This window comes from Hippopotamus amphibius, chromosome 7 (genome assembly GCF_030028045.1).
Source record: "Hippopotamus amphibius kiboko isolate mHipAmp2 chromosome 7, mHipAmp2.hap2, whole genome shotgun sequence".
In the NCBI taxonomy this organism is placed as follows: domain Eukaryota; kingdom Metazoa; phylum Chordata; class Mammalia; order Artiodactyla; family Hippopotamidae; genus Hippopotamus; species Hippopotamus amphibius.
In genome coordinates this window covers 11,701,966-11,723,938 of record NC_080192.1, presented here as the reverse complement: position 1 = coordinate 11,723,938, position 21,973 = coordinate 11,701,966, and the positions used below count along the sequence as shown (strand labels likewise).

The 21,973-nt window shown below is 53.7% G+C and overlaps 1 protein-coding gene across 2 annotated transcripts in view; it reads right to left on the bottom strand.

Annotated features, from left to right (window-relative positions):
• The window catches only part of MYH9 (myosin heavy chain 9), a 92,107-nt gene that overhangs the window by 42,396 nt on the left and 27,738 nt on the right, over positions 1-21,973 (bottom strand). For both annotated transcript variants that reach the window (XM_057743097.1, XM_057743098.1), the window contains exons 2-3: positions 17,953-18,304; positions 14,130-14,286 (exon numbers count right to left, since the gene is read on the bottom strand). In XM_057743097.1, the coding sequence (XP_057599080.1) occupies positions 14,130-14,286; positions 17,953-18,285 (490 nt within the window). In that variant the 5' untranslated portion in view covers positions 18,286-18,304. The remainder of the gene's footprint in view (positions 1-14,129; positions 14,287-17,952; positions 18,305-21,973) is intronic.

The window sequence follows — 21,973 nt, the reverse complement described above, 5'->3', positions numbered from 1 at the left end:
GGAAAGAACAGAAACTCATCAGGTTCAGCTTCTGACCAGTTTCCGTTACCACTGGGATCTCCAAGCATGGGGGTCAGGAACTTCCAGCAACTCTCCCAGCTCTGTGAACCACTCAGCAAGTACAGAGGCAAACAGGGCACTCCCCTGGGGGCCAGGAGGGACGGTAATACCCAGCTTTGAAAGCGAAGTTTGACAGAAATGCTTTAAGATATTAGGGCTAACCTGGCTCAGTACTGAGTGTGCAATTTTAAGCAATAGCTGAAAATATAAACTCATTTTTCCCCCTTTTTTATCCCATTGCATAGAACACCCCCACCTCCTTGAGGTCAAATCAGCCTGAATCCAGGACCAGGCTACTGCTAAACATTTGGCTGCAGTGAGGTCTGTAATTTCTGAGTCTCAGTTTCCTTATCCATAAAGTAAACATGCTGCTGACTCCCTGGCAGGATTAGTTTGAAACACAGAAAGAACATGAAAAGGACTCAGCCTGGAGCCCTGTAAATAGGATGAGGATGAACTCCGCAGGCGGCTATCTACTTCCCCACCATGAGGTCGCCGTGATGGGTGGTGACGGCTTGGTCAGGGCAGTGGGAGCACTAGTTGAGAAGTTAACAAGAGTTCTAGCAGTTGTCAGTAGCATCAGTGCTGGAGAGAAACCAACGTCAGCAATCTGGAAGGACACCCCACTGGCTCGACTGCCCAGCCAGGGCCCTGCAGGACGGGGCATAAGGGAGAGTGACTCAGGGCTGCCTGTGTGTACGGCCTCAGGAGACAGATTTAGCTGTTCGGCACCAGCAGACACCGCACAGAGAAACCACCTGCCTCTCTCTGTGAGGGGAGCCTCCAGCCTGTTGATCCCAGCAGCCCCTCGTCTGGGCACTTAGGACCACCTCTTCTCTTGTCCCGGAAGGGAGAGAGGGAGTCTCGCTGGGGAGAAGCAAAAAGAAACCTCACATCCAACACAAGCTGCAGCTGCTCCTGCCCTCCCTCCAGCTTCCAGAAATATCAACAGCGCAGGGGTGCAGAGGGAACCCGGCCACTCACACAGACACAGCCCACACCCTGGCCCCCACCGGGCAAGAGCTCAGATCAGACCCTGGAGGGCAACCTGGCTGCCCCATCTCAACTTTCCCACAGGACCAGGCCCTTCAAGGCTGCACAGCAGGGGCTGAGATAGACCCAGCAGAGCCTCAATAAGGCAGCAGGGGAAGTGGGGGTGGGATGGTGGGGGGGGGGGGGGATTCGCGAGGATGCTAAAGGCTGGGGAAACCGTGGCAGCTTCCAGCCCTCACCCCACCCCAACGATAAGAGTCTGGAACCAACACAGCTGTGATGCGGCTGGGCCTCCCCCACTGCATCTGGGAGGCGGCCCAGTAGCGGGCATGTTTAGTCCCCACTCCAAGAGCGGGCAAGAATGTACCTGCGCGGGCCGGCAGGCAGCCGTGGCTGACGCTACCATAAAAGGAAACGTTCCCATCCCTCCCAGAAGGAACAGTTTTCCCAGGGCTGTCCAGGCCTGGTCCTCGGGACGGCTGGAATTCCTCTGATTGTGTGAGGAGGAGTCAGATGCTAAGCTGCTGAACAACAGGAAGCAGAGGCCCCAAACACACATGTGTGGGCACGCACACACAGGCACACGCATGCACACAGACCCGGGTGCACACACAGGGACGTGGACACGTTGCACGTGGACGTACATGCACACGAGAGCACACACACGAACAGAGGTGTGCCCAGGTGCATGCAGACACGTGTGTATGCACACAGACACGTGTACACAGAGATACACACGCCTGTGCATGCCCACACAGGTGCACATACGCAGAGATGCACACACACACACACACACACACACACAGGCACATCCACCCAGCCTTGCAACCCTTCAAATCCCAATTTCAGACCCAAACTCATCATGTTAACCTCCATCCCCACCACTGTCTCCAGTTCTCCTTCCTCTCTGACCCTTCACCTCCAATTCCTGAAGCCATGTGACCACTGTCAACACAGCCTAAAAGGAATCCTCCGACCCTTGCCTTTTACACTTTAAAGAAACCTTAGTTTGCTTTGCCAGAACATTCATTTGGGTAAATGCTTTCACAGAGGAAAACTGATGGGAGGCCTCTCCTCAACTCTTGCCCCCACCACCAGGTGCCCCCAAATTCACCTGCCACCGGGAATGACACCGTGGTCCCCAGAGTCTGTCTTCTCAGTTTTTTGTTTCTTTGTTTTTTATAAATTTGTTTATTTATTTATTTATTGGCTGTGTTGGGTCTTCAATGCTGCACACGGGCTTTCTCTAGTTGCAGAGAGCGGGAGCTACTCTTCATTGTGGTGCGCAGGCTCCTCATTGCAATGGCTTCCCTTGTTGTGGAGCACTGGCTTTAGGCGTGTAGGCTTCAGTAGTTGTGGAACACGGGCTCAACCGTTGTGGCGCACAGGCTTAGTTGCTCCGCGGCATGTGGGATCTTCCTGGAGCAGGGATCGAACCCATGTCCCCTGCATTGGCAGATGGATTCTTAACCACTACGCCACCAGGGAAGCCCCTGTCTTCTCAGTTTTTACAGTAGGTTTGGGTCCGCACTCTCTTAGGAGGCAGGTGAGGCAGGCGCCGTCCCTGGTCTGCAACAGCCTCTCTCACAGCACCTCTGCCTGGTTCCTGAGCTCAGAAGCACATCTTCTGGATGAGGGGTGGGGGAGTTCACAGCTGCCAGCCGGCCCTCCGCCTGGCTAAGCTTACTCTGCTGGAGCCCCAGTGCATTCCAGCCAGGACCCTCCTTAACTCTCACTCCACGAGCCCTCCCCACACGGTCAGCTCTAGGGTCCAGCCCACTCCACTGTTTGCTCAAGTCCTTATTTGGGTCTATGTGGACTGAAGGCTTATTTGAAAACGCCCTTCCTTCCTTTCCAACAGAGGAGACAGACAGACATAACAGACAGGAACTCGACAGCTCAGAACCAGAGGAGTGCACCCACCAGAGGCAACCTTGTTCTGGGAGACAGGCCCCCTGTGGAATGAAGACATCAGCCTGACTTAGGCCCCTGAACCCCTCCTGCCCTGGTCCTGACTTGGCAGGGACGGGGTAGAGATAGGAATATGAATCTTTGCAGTGCTTTTCAACTCTTTTAGAAACAGCAGCAGCCTTACCTCAGGAAAAAAAAAATCTTCCTGAGTCCCTAATATGAACAGCAGGAGATAAAAAACAGAGCTACTTGGGCAGTGGGGATGGGGTTCCTGGGAGCACACTTTACAACCGCCGGTCCACGTGTCCGGAGCCCCGGCAGAGAGAATAAAGCTACTGGTTGCGTGCCCTAGAGCCCCGTGCACGATCCTCTCTCTGCACATCCCCTCGGGATGCCTGGCCCCTTGGCCTCTGGGGAATCAGAGGGCAGCACCGCTCCGAGGACTGAATGATGCGGGTGCCTGAAGCACAGGGCACAACACAGGCACTTGCAAACTGTCCTTAGCGACCCCAGCCCTTTGCACCTCCCAGCCCTCCCCACCACAGGGCCTCCTCAGAACAACAACAAAAAGGTTTTAAGTTACAAATTCAGGGATGAGGCCATTCCCTCCCCGATTTTATTTTAAATCCCAAATGCCCTGAGGCCTTTCGGAGCCGATTCGGATGTCCAAATAGACAGGTGTTTCCAGCCGGCTCGGAAGGCCCCAGCACAGGTGGGCGGAGGGGAGCCCTGACTGCAGGTATCTCAGCCCAGGTACAGAATTCTGCAAGGGGCCTTCTTGCTCACTTCCTCTGTGAGAGGAGCTGCCGATTCTTGTCCATAAAAGGCCACGAGGCTCGCTCAGCCGCGATGTGACATCAGCCCCGACAGGAAGTACAGGAGGAAGGGAAGGGGCCTGGTTCACCAACTGCCGCTGCCTGGGGCTGATTCACTGGAGCGTTCACTGAAATAAAGCCCGCAGAGCTGCTGCAGGGCTGCTCTCTGGGGGCACCGGGAAGAGGGTCCCGCCCATGGGACCTGTCTGCAGGTCAACCGGGTTTCTCTAGAAACTGACTGAGATGTGGATACGGGCCAAGCAAAAACAACTGCAAGGGCAGCTGCAGGTTGGACGACACACCTGCGTGGGGTGAGAGAAGCACGACCCAGGGCCAGCGGGCCTCAGGCTGTTCACCACCGAGGGGGCTGTCCTTCCCAAACACTGCACAGCAGACCCCTGGGGGACCCTTGCTCCATGTCGCCTGGGATGGGAGCCTTGGGCTGCCGGGGCAAACTCCAGGACTGCAGAGTTACTTCTCCCGAGACCCTCCTGGGGACAGCATTCTTCTCCCAGTGGGCCAAAATGCAAAGCACTTCACCAGGTGTAAAACGTGGACAGACCTGTGGGTTTGAGCTCAGACCCTGGGGGCTGGGAAGGCTCTAGAGAGAACGCAGTCCAATCACCTGCATCTAGAGGTCAGGACACCGCATCCCAAGAAACCCAATGACTTGGTCAAAGTCATGTCAGCTGGGCCAAGAACCCAGGCCTCTGGAGGCCTCGTTCCTCCTCACGTTGCTCCCACAGGGCAGGGCCCTCTGTGCCACTGGCAGCCCCACCTCTGTGCCACACAGAAAGGGCCATCCCCACTCACGAAGGGTCACACCGGCTTCACAAGCTGTCTGCCGCTTTCTCCAAAGCCAGAGCGACTCACAAGCTTGGGTTACAAGCGCTTGGCAAGGAAACAGAGAGGTGAGGCAAAGCAGGTGCAAAATAGCACTTCCAGCTAGCAGAGGCTGCAGCTTGGTGCTGAGCCTCACCACCTTGTGTGGCCGCGCCCTGGCAGCCTGCCTGCCTGCACACCCCACGGTCAGCCAGCGAGGAGGAAAGCCTGCCGGTGGCTCCCAAGCACACGGCATGGTCACCAGCAATGTTCTCTCCAGGTACAAAGGTGGGCCCCGACCAAGCAGACACTCCATCAGCAGCTCTCCAGGCGGGAAGCCAGCTGGCCCAGCCCACTGCCTCCACCCACACAACTAGGGGTGGGGTCGGGGAGTTTGAACCCTGCAGAGGAGGCCCAAGTCCCCAGGTACAGGAGGCAGAGATGGGGCAGCCGTCCCCCAGCAGCACCCCTGACAATTAGGAAGAAGCCCGAGGGACGGCTCTTTCATCCTGTTAGGGGGCAAGCGAGGCCCCAGACAAGCCGACTCTTGGCGGCTCACACAGTGGGCTCCCAGCGCACAGGCAAACCCGCCGAAACCACCTTCCTGTGGGCCGGGCCGAGAGCGAGAACTTCTCCGTGTGGGGCTGCTGCTGAGGTTGCTCATGAGTTGCCAGGACGGAGGGAGATTCAAAAGCCACGTGTGAGTGTCGATGGCGCATAGCAAAGGCTACTGGGACACTGGAGGGACCCAATGATCCCCAAGGCCAGTTTTGCCCTGCTCTGAAACACCCCCTCAGGGAAAAGAAGACAGGCAGGAGGGGGCCCTGGCTGAGTCCCGCACGGAGAGCGCTACGCCATGGGTCGCAGCTCTGCAGAAGGCTGGGCTCTCAGGGAAGGACCGGAGGGAAAAACAAAGCGACACAAACAGGGAATCAGATGGACACCGCCAGACAAAGCTCAGGACAAACCTGGCTGCAAGTCGGAGCACAAACAGCCCTCCAAGGAGGACGGCGGGCTTTGCAAGGGCTTCCCTGGTGGCGCAGTGGTTAAGAATCTGCCTGACAGTGCAGGGAACACAGGTTCGGGCCCTGGTTCGGGAAGATCCCACATGCTGTGGAGCAACTAAGCCCGTGCGCCACAACTACTGAGCCTGCGCTCTATAGCCCATGAGTCACAACTATTGAGCCCATGTGCCACAACTACTGAAGCCCGCGCACCTAGAGCCTGTGCTCTGCAACAAGAGAAGCCACCACTCTCCGCTACTAATGAGAGTCTGCATGCAGCAATGAAGACCCAATGCAGCCAACAAATAAACAAATTAATTAAAAAAAAAAAAAAAAAAAGACAGCGGGCTTTGTGAATGTCCCATTCCCAGGTCCAGTCAAACCTGGAGAACCAAGAACACCAATGCTGGGAGACAAACCACAATGGCACTTGAAGATGCTCCCTGCAGAAGCCAGTGACTCTGGTCGCCTTGAGAAGGGCAATCGAAGGAAATAAAAGATGGGCTGGTGACCGTTGGGCCAGAATTTGCTCCTAGAACAGGGTTTCTGTTCTCAGCTTTCAGCTTAGAGCTCTGCCCTATCGTGTTTGTGGTCCAGTTCGTGTTGGAGAGACCAGCTCTTCAACAAGAGTCAGGAAGCCCAGTTGGAATGGCACCCCAAGCCCCAATAAGCACCGTCTGTTTGCCAGAAGAACAAAATGTATTACAAAGGTCAACACCAGGCCATTAGCTTTGGTTAAGACTAAAGGAATTTTACAGAAGCCACTTACATTATCCTGACTCTTAAGCCTGCAGACGCTCAGGTCTCTTTAGTTTTAGGGAATTCCCTTTTTCTCCTCTGATAGCTTAATTCCAGAAATCAGGCAGGGCAAGAAAGCAACCCTTTTCTCCAAATGCACCAAGGTTCAGCCCTGACATACTGGGACATGCTCTCCTGGGGTCTCAGGGCCAGAACTTGAAAACACAGGAAAAACTGTGTTGAGCTGGTAGGCAGCATTCAGCAGGCGCAGAGAGAGGAACTCGGCCAAAGCACAACGCCACTTAGCCATTAGAGACGATGCAGGTGAGTTTTTGCTCTTTGTTGGTTTCTTTGGGGGAGGGGTATGTAGTAACAAAGAGATGGGGTCAAGTTCTTGACCACCCCAAAGTTTCAAGTTCCACGAGGTCACTTCTTTCTTCTCTCCCACTCCAGCCGGCACAGAGCAAAGCAGAGCCGCCCTGTTGGGTTGGATTAAAAACAAAACAAAAAAGCAAGCCAAAAGCTGAACCCTTGAAAAGGACCCATTAACCACAGATTCCTCTTCTAGAAAGAACATTTTATAGAAACGAGACTGACAGGCGTGACCACAATTAAGTAGCCTCGTTCCGGGGGCCGACTTTCCTTCTGGGGGGCCTGACCGACCGGCCTCCTTGTCCGGGCTCCAGTGTGAGGGTGGCGGGCCCAGGGCTACCTGTCACGATGCCCCTCTGGTAGCCCACCAGCACATCAACAGAGGATGACTCCAGGACCATGGAGGAACCGTATCTCGTGTGCACGACATTCTCCTAAAGACCCCCAAGGCCACGTCGACCCCAAGGCCTCGTGCTGCCAGCTGAGGCCTGTGGACCACATCAGACAAGCTGGAGGCCGCTTCGGCCAGCGTTCGCCTGGGTATCACATGGTTGCTGCAGGGAAGCAGCTACAAGCCACTTCCTGTGCGTGCTGGTACCCAGAGCCTGGCCTCTGGGAGGGCGCTCACCAAGGAGATTAAGAAGCTGCCTGAGGAAGTGTTTGGTTATCACGCAAGTGGGAGCATGGATGGATGGGATGTGTGGTGTGCAGATCTCTCGGAAGGCAGGAACTGTGCAGGCAAGACATTGCATCTCCAGGTCCCACTGCTACCTTTTAACAGGCACTCATCACAGGCCAGGCACCATATACATCGCCCCTTGTTTGAACCTCACAGTAACCCTGCCAAGTACGTTTATCTGGCCAAGAGGCAGATGAGAAAATGAAGTCCCAAAGTGGACCCCAGTTGGTCAGGACACGACAGAGCCAGATTCCGACTAGTCTAAACCCCGCACTCTTTACCGCACACTTTCTGGTTACAAGGCAAGTTTCTCCCTTAAGCTAAGGCCCGGAGACCCAGCAGACTCCTGCTGGTGACCTGCTCCAGAAGCACTGTGTCATTTGTCAAAGCAGCCCCCAAGCTAGGTGGGTCCCCATGTGCTAGACCCCCACTCTCCTGCTGCAGTCTCTGGCCTGTCTCTCAGCACCCCACCCCCAGCAGGGCCGCATCCAGCTTGGCCAGCCGGCAGAGGTGACCGTGTGGCAGGGGTGACAGAGTGTGGCCCTCGGGGTGAGCCGTTGCCTCCGGGCCTCCCTGCAGACAGCAGGGCCTTTGTGTGCCGCCGGCTGGCAGGGCTCCCTGGCAGGGCCCGGGCCTCCTGGCCGGCACATTCCTGCTTAAGTGGAGTCATCACATCTGTGGCTTCCTCGGCTGCCTGTCCTGGTGAGTCTGCTCAAAGTCATGGTTTATTGGACCATTGAAGCACTTCCTAGCACCTCCCCGACACACTGCTTTTCCTCAGAACAACCTTGGAAGCCGACTGTTCCATGGGAGCAACGGCTGTCAGGGCCGGGAGACATGCAGAGAGACAGGCAGGAGGGCCTCTCTGGCCCAAGCCCGCCAGCCAGACAGAAGCATCCCTCCAAACACCAGTCAGAGAGAAGGAGGCCCAGCGGCGCCCTGGAGGATGGGCACCAGGGCGGGAGTCGGGAGACCTGTTTTCTGGGGCTGGTTCTCTGGGGGCCTTTGGACAAGTCAGTTCACGTTTCTGGGCCTGTCCCTTTACCTGTGAAGCAGGGGGATCGTCCTCGGGTGTGAAGAGAACACTCAAATTCTACCCTTCCTGGCTTACCCAAAAAGGCTGGTCAAGCACCGAGAGGCACGTGGATACTCAATGAGCCCTTGGTAACCAACAAGTCCTAGGGCAGCTTCCACTGAGAAGCAGAGGTGGGATTAGTGCAGAGCAAAGGGTTAAATAGTTCTCGGATTAGTTTAGGTCTGGAATGAGAGCAGACCCTCCTGCCACTCCCCCAGAAATGCCCGGAGCTCATTAAAATACCAGAAAGTCACTGAAAGTGAACCAAACCTGGCATTCTAACTAATTAGCAAAGAAGAGGGTCTTTTTCTACTCTTCCTGGGGAGATAACTGAGCTCAAATTCTTCATCTGGCTGGTTCTCCTGTGAGAACACACACACTCTTTCCCCCTGAGGGAGGAAGCCAGGAGTACCCTCTCCCCACCCAGCTGCATATCTGACAAGACCACATGCTGCTTCTCCCAAATTCCCCAGGCAGCCCCTGGTACCCTGTCCCCGCAGGGCCGACCTCTGCCTTCAGCTCTCTCTCATCTTCTCGACCTCAAACCATTCGAAGCCTTCCGCGCTTTACAGAATCCTCAGGAACGGTTCAACCACAAGGCAGGAAGACCCAGTAATGCCCAGGACAACAAATTCACTCAACGGGAAAGCCAGAGTTGGGAAGGTGAACCTACCAGGTCACCGCAACTTTAGTTAAACCCAAGGCTGAGGATTAAAACAAACAAAACTGGGCCGGGCACGTCTGGGCTGTGCTGTGACCATTTATTGACATATACCTGCCAGCCTTTCCACAGGATCCGACCTCCACGGTGCCACCCCAGGCCTCACTGGCCACACCTTCCTCTGAACTCCCGAGACACCTGACACCTGCCGCAGTCGTGTTGGCACCAGGTGTAGGTGATGACTTGTCCTGTTATACAGCTTCAGCCACAGATCCCTGTGTACAAACATGTCTGTCTCTCCACCCGACTGCCAGCGCCTCCAGTGCCAGAATAATGTACTCCACCTCGTAGCATCCTGGCACTTTCCATTTCCATCTCCTATCTCCATGGCCTCATCTAGGGCGCCATATGGCCATGCCCCATCCTGTGCCCACAGCAGACAGCACTAATCTATCCCAGCATTCCTTGGCACTGAGTCTCAGATCCTTGCCAACACAGGGCTGGGCAAGGCACTACTGACTGATGGGAGCTGGCACTTAGAATCAAAAAAATCTGCAACACTTAGTCCAGTGGTTCTAAAGGGGGCAGTTTTGCCCCCCCCAGGGAACATTTGGTAGCAACGTCTGGGGGCATTTTTAGTTGTCATAACTGGAGAGGTGGAGGGTGCTGCTGGCATTGAGTAGAGGCCCGATGCTGCGAAGCAACCCATAGTGCTCGGGACAAACCCCGCCCCCCACTCCACCCCCCAAAACAGAGAATGGCTATCCAGCCCCGAACCATCAATGGTGCCAAGTTTGAGAAACCCTGGCTTAGTCTGACAAATAGGTAGAGTAACCATATAATTCATCATCCAAACTGGGATGCTTCTGAAAGTGAGGGAGGGCCGTGTTAACACTCACTGCAGGACAGGAGGCATACATCAGGACTTACAGGCAAACCGGAGCACTTAAGAGATGAAAGACAGAGGGAGGTCCCTAGGAGAAGTCAAAGAGCTCATCTCATAAAAGTCCCCAGACAAAGCCACCAACTCCCCTATTTGGCAGAATACATGCTAGGATGTCATAAGCCACAGCCAGCTCAGGGAGGAAATCTTTTTCTAGTTCTTGTTTAAAGAAAAAGCAGAAAAGGAACCATATGGCTGTGCCTTTTAGGATGTAAGTGTCAGAGAACAGACCTGTGTTCCCCAAAGCCAGCGGGGCAGCATGTGCCCATAAAGACATGCTCCCCAAAAGAGAGGCACTGATTCTAACAGCCTGCAGACCCCAAGGCTCCACTGTCCATACCTGACTTAGGGCAGGAACCAAAGGCTCCTCTCGGGAACTTCCTTTCTGGTGAACCATGCTGTCCTAACAGGGGTAACTTCTGTTAACTAACTTCCTCCCTGTCCCAAGAACAAGAAATCTGTTGCTGATTGCTTTTCAGTCAACTGTGTGCGACAAGAGGGAACTTGGAAATATCTTCAGTCAACATGGGGACTGAAGAGCTGCACCGAGTCCAACATGAAGCAGAAACGGGTGAAAACTTATCAGATTGAGGTTTAGAAAGTATGCAGACCCAGCACCTACATAGATCTTTAAAAAGAAGCCCCAAGACCTTAGGTTCCCTGTGCCTGCAGATGTATTTCCTATCTCTAGTCTCCAGAAGATGAAAACACCCACCCACTTACCCTCATAATTTGGGGTGGCTCCTCGGTTCCCTTCAAGGCCATTCCATTACAGCCAAGACTTCCTGATCAACACAAAGAAAAGCTCCAGCCCTCTGCAAGTTCCTTTTTCTTCCCCCCCAATTATATCCAACCTACAGAGCTGACTTTTGCCCCTCAACGTTCTTTGTGGTTGTTGAACACATAAAAATTGGGCAAGGGACTTTCCTGGTGGCGCAGGGGTTAAGACTCTGCACTCCCAATGCAGGGGGCCCGGGTTGGGATCCCTGGTCAGGGAACTAGATCCCACATGCATGCCGCAACTAAGAGTTCACATGCTGCAACTAAGAGTTTGCATGCTGCAACTAAGAATTTGCATGCTGCAACTAAGACCCGGTGCAACCAAATAAATAAAATAAATATTAAAAAATAATAATAAAATCTCTTACTTTAAAAAAAAAAAAATTGGGCGAATCTCTTTGGGAAGGAGTCCCACAGGTTGTCAGAAAAAAGGCTGGCAGTCCAGTTCCAGAGACTCTAACTCCCGGCACCATGCTGTACGTCACTACATTGTCCTTATCTAATGCAAGAAGTGAAAAAGCCCACTTGCTAGAAAACCTTTCAGGTCCGGGATCCAAGTGTGGGAACACGCCCTAACTCAACTGTGCAGAACTCAAGAAGACTCCAGGGTGCACTTCCTGCATGAGGCCAATTATGAGAGCAAGAAGAAAACTGACTCATAACCTCTAGAGACAGACTCGGGCTCTTCTGGAATCCCACAGAATGTTCTCCCACCAGACTGTTCCAGTTAGCACTCTGAATCAGATATCCTACTTTAAAACTAAAGGGCTGGGACTTCCTAGGTGGCGCAGTGGTTAAGAATCCGCCTGCCAATGCAGGAGACACGGGGTTTGAGCCCTGCTCTGGGAAGATCCCACAAGCCACGGAGCAACCAAGCCCGTGCACCACAACTATTGAGCCTGTGCTCTAGAGCCCGTTAGCCACAACTACTGAGCCCATGTGCTACAACCACTGAAGCCCACGCACCTAGAGCCCGTGCTCCACAACAAGAGAGGCCACTACAATGAAGGAGGAGACGGCGCACCACAATGAAGAGTAGCCCCCACTCACAGCAACTAGAGAAAGCCCGTGTGCACCAACGAAGACCCAACACAGCATTAAATAATTAAATAAATAAATTTAAAACAAAAAACAAAAAACACTAAAGGGCTGGCTTCTTCAAGGAATTTTGATAGACGTGAACAAGAGCCAAAGGGTGCAAACTTGTACATCCTATATAATTCACCAAGCCTGGCAATGAAACACCTTCCACAGCACTATGTGGATGGTACAAGGGATGGTACAAGACAGACCCACATGTTGCCATTTTAAACCACTAAACCAGGGACGAAGTTGTTAATACAATAAGACTCATTACCACCACAGCCTAAATTGACTACAAAGTTTAAAGAAAAGAAGAAAAAAAAAAAAAGATGCCCATGTAATAGGACATGAAAAAACCACTATAAATATAAGATACGAAAACACAGCCCTATGCTAGGTAGCTGACTAAGCTCTGAGAATATAAAGGCAACATGGGCCCAGTCCACACCTAAGTCACAGTATTACCAGGGCTAGCCCAGACATTGCCCTGGCTGGCGGTAATGCTTTAGTCGTGTCTTTAACAAAAGAATAGAGACTTGACAGCTATTTCAGGGCAGATGGAGCAGGCATGGCAGTTTCAAGCCAAAAGGCCTGCTGGAGAAATGTAAGGAGTTCCATGTAGCCAGGAAGTTGGAGAGGCAGGCAGCAGGCCAATTACGAAGGGCACTGATGCTGCTGGAGGGCTTAAGGGTTATCTCTGGGACAATGCAGAGACTTCTCAAGACTTCACATCAGGGGTTTGATCAGATTTGCATTCCAAAAAGATGACTCTCTGACAGAAGCACAGAGAGAGGGCTCTATTAAGAGCAAAGGTTAAGGGGTCATGGCAATAGCGCAGGCAACACACTGGAGAGGCCTGAACTAAGGCCAGGGCCACAGAGATAAGGGGGGAAGGAGGTCAGAAATGTTAAAAGAGATAAAATCTACAGAGTGCTGACTGGCTTGGAAAAGAGGGGGAGAGAGAAAGAGGACAGTGTAAGATGAGCCAGGTTCCAGGCTTGGGTGACTGGGTGGATGGAGGAAGGGCAGCTGGGAGCAAGTGGCTGGCGGCAATCAGCTAACAGAGCCGGTCCTCAGCTGGAAAGTGATGGTGAAGCCACTCCAGTGGGTGGGGCCATCGTCCAAAGGATGAGACCTTGAGGAGCACCAGGTGTAACAGGGGAGAAGCACGCAGATGGTCAAGGCAGAGATTAGGGGAACCAGAGAGTCACAGGAAGGAAGGGCTTTCAAAGGGAAGTGGGCAAGACTGTACAATCCCGGGAGAGGTTAAGTAAGATAAGAGCTCAGAGCTCCACAGAAGGGAGGGCGGCCTTTGTCAGACAGTCTGGGGGGCGGGGGGTGGGGGGGATGGGGTGGTGTGTGCCACAACGTGCAGGGCCAGGAGTGTGGTTGAGAAGTGTTGAACGGGGGCAGTGAGCATGGATACTCCCTCTAAAAAGCTCCACTGTGATGGAGGAGAGAAAGCAGAGACACCTACAGTGGGGCACAGAATCCAGGAAAGACTTTGTGTTTTGTTTTGTTTTTAAAGATGTGAAAAGTCAAGCAAGTTTCCAGACTGTGTAGAAGAGAAGAGGGATTTCCCTGGTGGCCCAGTGGTCAAGAATCTGTCTGCCAATACAGGGGACATGGGTTCGAGCCCTGGTCCGGGAAGATCCCACATGCCGCATGGAGCAACTAGGCCCGTGTGCCACAACTACTGGGCCTGCACGCATAGAGTCTGTGCTCCACAACAAGAGAAGCCACCGCAATAAGAAGCCCGTGCACCACAATGAAGAGTAGTCCCCGCTCACCACAACTAGGGAAAGCCTTCACTCATCAGCAAAGACCCAACACAGCCAAAATGAATAAATTAATAAATTTTTTTTAAAAAAAAGAGAAGAGGTGAAAATAATGAAAGAAAGGAAGCCAGAGGACTAGCACAGGAGCTCCTGACAAGAATAAGAAATTGGGAAAATAATTAGGAAATGCATTTTTTTAAAGCTTCTGAACATCCTATTAACGTACAAACATTTCCTTTGATAGTCACTGGTCTTGGCTCTCACATCATGGCTTACAGATCTCCACAATGCACGGCCCCCTCACCAGTGCCATCAACAGCAATCCAGCCACCAGATCACCGTGAAGGAGCACCTGCAAAGGTGCCAACGAGGCTGCAGGTAAAGACTCAGCCCCTGGGAAGGCCGCGGCACTCACCCTGCATCATACTTCTGTAGGCAGTGTCTGTGATGGCATAGATGTGGGGGGGCATCTCATGCCTCTTCTTGCCCTTGTACATTTCCACGATCTCTTCGGAGTAGATGGGCAGGTTCTTATAAGGGTTGATGACCACACAGAACAGGCCTGAGTAGGTCTAAAGAAAAGAACGGCAAACAAGAATGAGTGAGGAAGTCTGATTCACAACAGTGTGCAAACTTTGTGGCAAAAAGTCTGCTGCCTCTAAGGACCCTGAGTCAGCCTGATGTGAAAGCCCTCCCCTGGAGCCCCGGGTTCTCTGGGGCCCGCTCCGCAGACCTGCTGAGGCATGGGGGCACCAGCACCATCTCTGCTCTTTCAGTGGGGACCTCCCTCGACTGCAAGACTGCTGCCAGCTGTGCATGTCGACAAGCGTGTGCACTGGGCGAGATCCGGGGCAAGCTTCGTGGACAGTAGGAGTCCAGTTATGAAACTCAGATCCAAGGACAATAAGAGATGTGTTTGTCATCGTGAGAGATGCACAAAGAGAAAAGGATTTGGCTGCAGCGAGCAAACTATGTGGAAATACAAATTATTCTACCCTGAAGGACTCTCCAAGATATTCAAGCCTAAACTTTCCCAGCATTGGGAAAGACTCATTGCACTCCTCAACCATCTAGATCCTTTGTGGGACAGCAGATCACTGACAGGTAACTCCCTCCCTGGAATCTTCCAAAGACACTCACATGAAAATCTCTAAAAAACTTAAAGACCACTTTCATGTCCCCTGTGAGCCAAGACTTAGGTCTCCTCTGACGAACCCAATTCATCAACACTCAATGTGAGGCTCCCAAGAATACACCTGATACTCCAAGTCTGAGTTGACCAAGTTAAAATCAGACCTTAGACTCAAATCCCAGCAAGAACAAGTTTCTCAACCTCTCTCTCCCTCTATTTCTCAATCTGTAAAATGGGCACAGGCAGACTAGTTGATCCTCACTGAGTGGTTAAGAGGATCACAGCACCCGGCACAGTGGTGCAGAGGGGCTCGGAGTAGGTCAGGAGAGCAGTTTCCAGTGGCAACGCTCTAGGCAGACCTGCCTCTCTTCAGTGTCTTCCTTTTCTAATAATTTTCCTGCTATTTTTTTCTTCCAAGATCCCTCTCCCCCACAAGAAAAGAAAGATAGACTCCTAATAGCTGGGCGAGTCCCCCCGAGACCACCCAGGTGAGGGTGCTCGTTAGGGGCACACAGCCCTCTCTAGACAGCTGCAGCAACCCAAGCACCTTCTCCCCAGGAAAACGGCCACAGGCCCAGAAGGAGCCAGGCGAAGCCAGGCCCACAAGCCATGACTCACACACACCTGCAGCCCTGACTCCGTTGAGTGACGGCTGAAGGCCGTGAGGCAGTTCCTGGCAGAGCTGGGAGCGGACCCAGGCCCCAACCCCCAGCCCCCACGCCCCCTCCCCGTGCAGACCTCCTTGGTCGTGGAGGCCGGTTCTCCGAGCTCCTCACATCCTTTTGTTCCCCTCACCACAAGTGGCGTCGACCCTCACTGTCCACAGCGCTGCCCCTCAATCCAACAGCAGCCAGCATCTGAGGGGCTGCGGATGTGTCAGACCAGTCCCTTCCATCCTGCCCTCTCCCGTCGCGCCCAAACTGAGGGTGGACCTGGTGGCTGAATCCAAAGACAGGGTCCATGCACGAAGCAGTCGCTGAGCACAAAGGCCCTCCCCAGCACTGGCCAAGTGCTACAGGTCTCGGACTTTCCAAGCAGAAGTCAGGCTGAAAGCAGAACTCCGGTGGGACCCACCAACCACCCCCCGGCCCACCTGCAAAAGAGCAGCTGAGCCTGGAAATGAACAAGTGCGTCTGGCTGCCTCTTCTGCTTGGAGGAGGGGACACGGGGCCCTTCGTTTCCTTTCTTCCCAAATGTTTTCCCTCCAACTACTCTTTTCAGGAGGGACCAGGAAAGCTCTGAAGCAGAGAAGTCCACACATGGTGTCAGCAACCTTCAGCTCGGGTATTAAGGGAAGACGGGAGTGCTGCGGGAAGCCTCTGGTTTTCCCTCCACAACCGTCGGGTGGGGCCGAGACAGCAGGCCAGGGAGCAGCGAGGTCATCCCAGGAGCTCAGAAACAAGGGAGCTTTGTTCCTGGGGTTTGAGAAAACCCACACTCTAGGAAATCCAGCCCGATGAAAGCAAAGGACACGTGGCCGCACATTTAGGGCGAGCCATAGGGCCAGATGTTTGGGAACAGCTGGTGGTGACAGCAGAAGGGGTCTGGGGTTTACCAGGACAAGTCTTTCTGACAGCTGGGTGGGCAGATGGTCCTGTGGGGGGTTCGAGAGGACCTCAACGTTCTCTGGGCTAATCCCATCAAATCAGTGGATGGCCAAACTAAGCCCCACGGAACGCGCACAGCAGCGCAGGTGGGAAGAAGGGGACGAGCCCCTCTCGCGGGAGGCCCGTGGAGGCGCAGACACTGAGCCAGTGGCTCTGCTCCCACACGGCCACGCCAGGGAGCTGCTCCATTCACGGGCCACAGAGGCTCTTTGTGCCCGACCGCCCCTGTCCCCGGGCCTCCCCCCACCGAGGAAACAGACAGAGCAGCTGTGGCGCAGAATTAGCCACGCCGCCCACAACGCCAGGCAAACACACCGCACAAAGGCTCCCGGGGTCGCAATTTGGAATGTCGTGTGCAGAAAGAGGGCCTGCGAATGAGGCGACGCCCCCCGCCCGGGCAGCCCCACCGAGCGGCTTTGATCTCCCCGCAGCTCTGCACCTGCTGGGGTCTCCATTAGGGCAACGGCACAGACAATCGACTTCCTGCTGGTGAGGATGCCGAGGAGGAGGCTGGACTGAGGCAGGAGGGTCTGCACATGGGATGCCGGCAAGGAGCAAAAACGGGATTTAATGCCCAACGCCTCCAGCCAAGGAGTTCTGGAGAAAAGGCGCGGGTCCTACCCATGAGCTGTAGGTGTGGGTCCACACGTGCCTAAAGTGAAACCCACGCTCTGCGAGGAGAGGTGAAGCAACTAACACTGAGTGCACTCTCACAATTAATATTTCCGTTGGCAGCCAGCTGATAGGCAAGTGCAGGCCACCGACCTGTTTCACACTCAGCAGTGCTCGCACAGGACCCAAGCCGAACAGCGACAGCCATAAAAGGCCGAGCAGAGGGTCGGAATTACCTTTACCTACAACAAATGGTAGCTGCTCCAGAGCCCAGGCTTTGCGTGAGCCCGGGGCTGGCTGGTACTTTACAATGTTTTCACGACTCCTCGTAGATGAGGAAGTGAGGCCTCATGTCAAATGGTCAGGAAGGGCCAAGACTGGAACCAGATCCTGGAGGCTCCAATTCCCATGACCTGAATGGCTCTGTTTTACTGAGCAGGACCCATTTCTTAGAGGCCAGCAGAGTGGTTCTAACGTAAGCTGCTGAGGATGCCAAGGGGAGAGTCCCACTCCCAAACAACAGCACTTAGCTCCCACCTCCCCTCCGCAGACAAGCAATGCTTCCTTTAAGGCCATTTGTTTTCCTGCAGGTCACTAGTTTTGAATTTAAGAGGTTAATACCCTGAGGGACAGGGGCTTTTAATTTGGTCCATACAATATTTTCATCAAGAAAGAGATACTGAAAACCGAGTTCCAATCTCAGCCCTGCCAGCACCTGGCTGTGTGACTCTGCATAAGTCTCTTGCCCTCTCTGGGCCTCAGTCCTTCCTACCTGCCATATTAGAAGGCTGGGCGAAGCGGGTCTATAAGGGAGGACTTTTCCACTTAGAGCATGCAGTCTATCTCCTTATCAATCCTCCCACCCACGCAGAGCCCCACCCACTTACGTAGATGAGCCCTGAGTAGTAACGCTCCTTGAGGTTGTGCAGCACCGAGGCTTCGTTGAGACACGTGAGCTCCGCCATGTCCTCCACCTTGGAGAACTTCGGTGGGTTCATCTTCTGGATATCATCCTTGTTCACCTTCACCTTCTTCCCGTTCTCCACCAGCTCCACGATGGCCTCCTCGCCGATCTCTTCCTTGAGGCTGGCGGGCTCAAAGCCACTCTTGTCGGAAGGCACCCATACCAGCTTCTTGGCGGCCCAGTCGGCCTGGGCCAATGGGTTATTGATGAAGTTTTTATCCACATAGAGATACTTATCGGCAGCTTGCTGCGCCATGGTGACTTAGAGCCAGGACCTGAGGGCGGAAAAAAGGATAAAATGTTAGCTACAGCTATACCAGCCACATAAAGATCATTCCCTCATATGTGTGTAAGCTGTACAGCACAGCAATAAGTAAAATTCTATATAACCAGATTGTACAATTTGCCGAAATTTTCTCGCTCTCTACTTTCGGGAGAAAGACGAAAACATCACTGAGAAAACAAGTTGATATCAGGGATTCTGTAAGGAATTAATGGTAAGATGTATCCTGGGATCAATGCACAATCAAACAAATCTATAAACAACAACTGTGCCAAATGATGAGTGTAATAAGAGTCTCAGACAGAAGTAATTACAGTCATCCTAAGCTATACCTGCTAAGGCAGGGGAGTGACCACACAGTTTAAGAGGACTTCCAACAAGGATACGCTTCCAGCTGACGTAAAAAAGGCAACTGACTACAAGTGCACAGAGTGGAAGTCTCCAGTTTAAAACACTTATTTCGTGGCGTCAACCAAGGGAAGAAAACAAACACCAATATGTTGCCAACAGATTTTAATTCCATCACCCGAAGAAATAAGGTGAGAAGAAAAGAAGTCAGGCTCCAGAAGACATCACGGAGAGTACTGAGTGCTTCCCGTCTGGGGCACTAATGTTAAAAGGCAACCCTGATCATTTATGGGCCAGGAGAACTTCAGTCCATGGGTGTTTGCTTTTTTTGAAGCTCATTTGCAAAACAAAGATGATAAAAGAATAATCCCTCATATCTGGGTGGTTTTATAGTTTATGAAAATCTATCACACATACTTCACTAGATCCCCCTCCTCACAACTCTGTAAAGTGGGTAAGGTACCTGTTATTATCCCATTTTACAGATGAGGAAACAGAAGCTCTCTGGGGTTAAGGGGCTTTGTCCAGCGTTACCTAGGAAGGACTCCTGGTCCCTTGTCTTCCCACAGTCTAACCACTGTACTTATTCCTGCTCAGAGGCTCAGGCTGGGATCAGCTAGGTGGACATCTGCTTTGAGTGAACCAAAAGCAGGACTAAGAAACCCTGGTCTAGGACAGAGCCAGCCCACAGCCACCAGAGGAACAACCCAGAAGCTCACTGCCTAGCTCACGACACAGGGAGGCCTTTCCCGTGTGAGATCAAGGCCTCCCCCCAAGGCCCAGGAAGCCAGGAGGACCCGAGATGCAAGCCCAGAGTCACACCGTCTTTCACGCGTCCAGATCCCAAGGAGGCTGGAGGCTTGGGAGGGAGAGAACAAAAGAAAGCGTCTGGGCCGCCCAGGCCTTCTTATCTGGGCTCATTAAATGGTTTCCAGATCAAGGCTGAGGGGCTCCCCTGGACTCACTCCAGGAGAGGCTGTTTTCCAGGAAATCTGCGAGCTCCCGCCCCCCCCCACCCCCCCCCCCACCACCAAAGGGAAGGCAAGTCCAAGGAGCAGAGCCTGGCAGCCTCCCCAGCAAGCTCAGCCAGTGCCTTTGTTTACATTCCTGGCACAAGCAAACCCTGGCAGCCCCTCTTGGGGGCCCAAGGGGCACCATCCACCTGCGAGGACCACCCCCAGAAGAAGCAGGCAGTCCCAGAGTTAGTCAGCGGCGAACAAGGCAGGAATGGGATGGCTGTAGACCACCTGGCCGGCCTCATCTTCTGTGTGGGGCTGGGGGCTGGGGCTAGACATGCCCACTTCCAGCTGTCCTCACTTCCACACTGGCCAGTCCATTCAAGCAAATCAAAGGCTTCTCTCTGCCAGAGTAAAAAGCAGCTGTCCCCTGCCTCTCTGCCATCCATCTGACCATGGGCCAGGCATCCTCCGCAAAATCCCAGCCCCCAGGCTCCCCAGACCCATCTCCCCAGTCACATCCCCGCCATGCTTGAGAACGTGCAACAATCAGAGCACAGGGCCTCACTGGCTGCTGGTTCTCAGCCTTTTCTCAGACTGCAAACCCGTAAAGGATAAGACGATCTCCCATCAATATGCAAAAAAGGATTCACTTCAACCCTGTCCCCCAAAACCCTAAGTCCGCGGCTCGTTAGCAGTGAGGGCACCTGTTACAAGACCACCACAAGAGAAGGGGCAAGGGGCAAGTCATTAAGTACCTAGCCATCAACATCAAGCTCGGTTTATTCACAACCTCACCTAACCATCAATCACCCTGGAAGGACACTCTGATTATCCCCAGTTTACACATGAGGAAACAGCCCAGAGAGGGCAAGTCGCTTGCCCACAGTTGCCCAGCCCAGCTACGGGCTAACCCGGATCTGCCTGGTTCCCCAGGCCTGGCCTCTTCCCAGCACACTTGCGCCTGGGGTCTTACAGAAGAAGTCAGGCCGACACTGAAGCTGGGCTAAAACTGTTAGTAAGGTGAGTGGAACACGGGGAGTACAGGGGAACGCATCCCGCAACATTCAACAGATATATCCTGGGCCTCATCAGGCAGCCAGGGAGGCTGAGAAAGAGCCTTCCCAGTGTGGACCGTGTGGCCTGTCAAGAAGTAGAGCAAAATAAAAAATTAAAAATTAAAAAAAAAAAAAAAAAAAAGGCAGAGCAGGGTGAAGATCAACAGGCTCACTGCCTCCACCTGAGGCTGTCAACAGTGAGTGGTCCATCAGTGACGGCAGAATGACTTCTGGCCCTCATCAAACTCCCAGTGCACCCCAGCCACTCCAACCCTGGGGGAACCAAAAGCAAAGAGCAGGTGGGCTCCCTGCAGGCTGCAGGCCCTGGGCGCCCGGCCTACCCTGGGTATCTGGGTAAAGTGCCCGGCCTTTTCATCAGGGAGCCTGCACTGGAGGCCGTGAACACGGCAGCAGGTAGCAGGGGAGGACTCCACCCAACCCCTACCTTCAGTCCTGGTTCTGCCCTACCTTCAGGCCTCACTGGGGGGGCAGGGGCAGGTACAGGCAGCACTGTCTACCTCTGATAGCTACCAGAGACCCGCAGCCAAGCACCTACTTCCTGTAAGAGAGAGGGGTACAACCCATGCCCTCAGAGCTGGATCGGGCTCCAGCCCTCTGCCTCCAGGGGGGCCAAGCCACCCCGACCCCGGACGGGGGCCTTGAGGAGTCCTCACTGGCCTCAGTACCCTTCTCTGAGCAGGACGTTTCATTAAACACGGCTGCTTGGCCAGGCCAAGGACAGAGCTGTTTGGTTTCAGCGACTCTGCTGGAATGACGTGGGTTAGCAGCAATGCCAAGATCAATACAAGGGCTAAACCGGTGGGGAGGGCCGCAGAGGTCATGATAAACAATGGGGTTTCTATTCAAGAGCCCTCCCACCAGGCCCAAACAGGAACATCCACATTTAAGGATGCGGGGCCACAGGGCTGCCGCTGAGCTCCTGTTTCCACCTGTGTCGGGTAGAGGCTCCTGGGCCCCGGTGGCCACTGACTCGTGTGTGCCTGGTGGGGAAGCCAGCGCTGCAGACAGGAAAACGCTCACCTCTAAGGATGCAGGTGGAGCAAGCCGCCACCATCCAGAGCTGTGAGCAATGACATCAGCGGCACTGACAGAAAGGACACTGGGGAGGCGACTGCCTGACTGCGGCAGCACGCGGCCACGTCTGCCCGCCCTGTCCTGGGACCATGCTAAATGGTCTCTGAATTTTTTTTTTTTTTTGATAAATTTTATTTATTTATTTATTCTTGGCTGCTTTGGGTCTTTGTTGTTGCGTGTGGGCTTCTCATTGCAGCGGCTTCT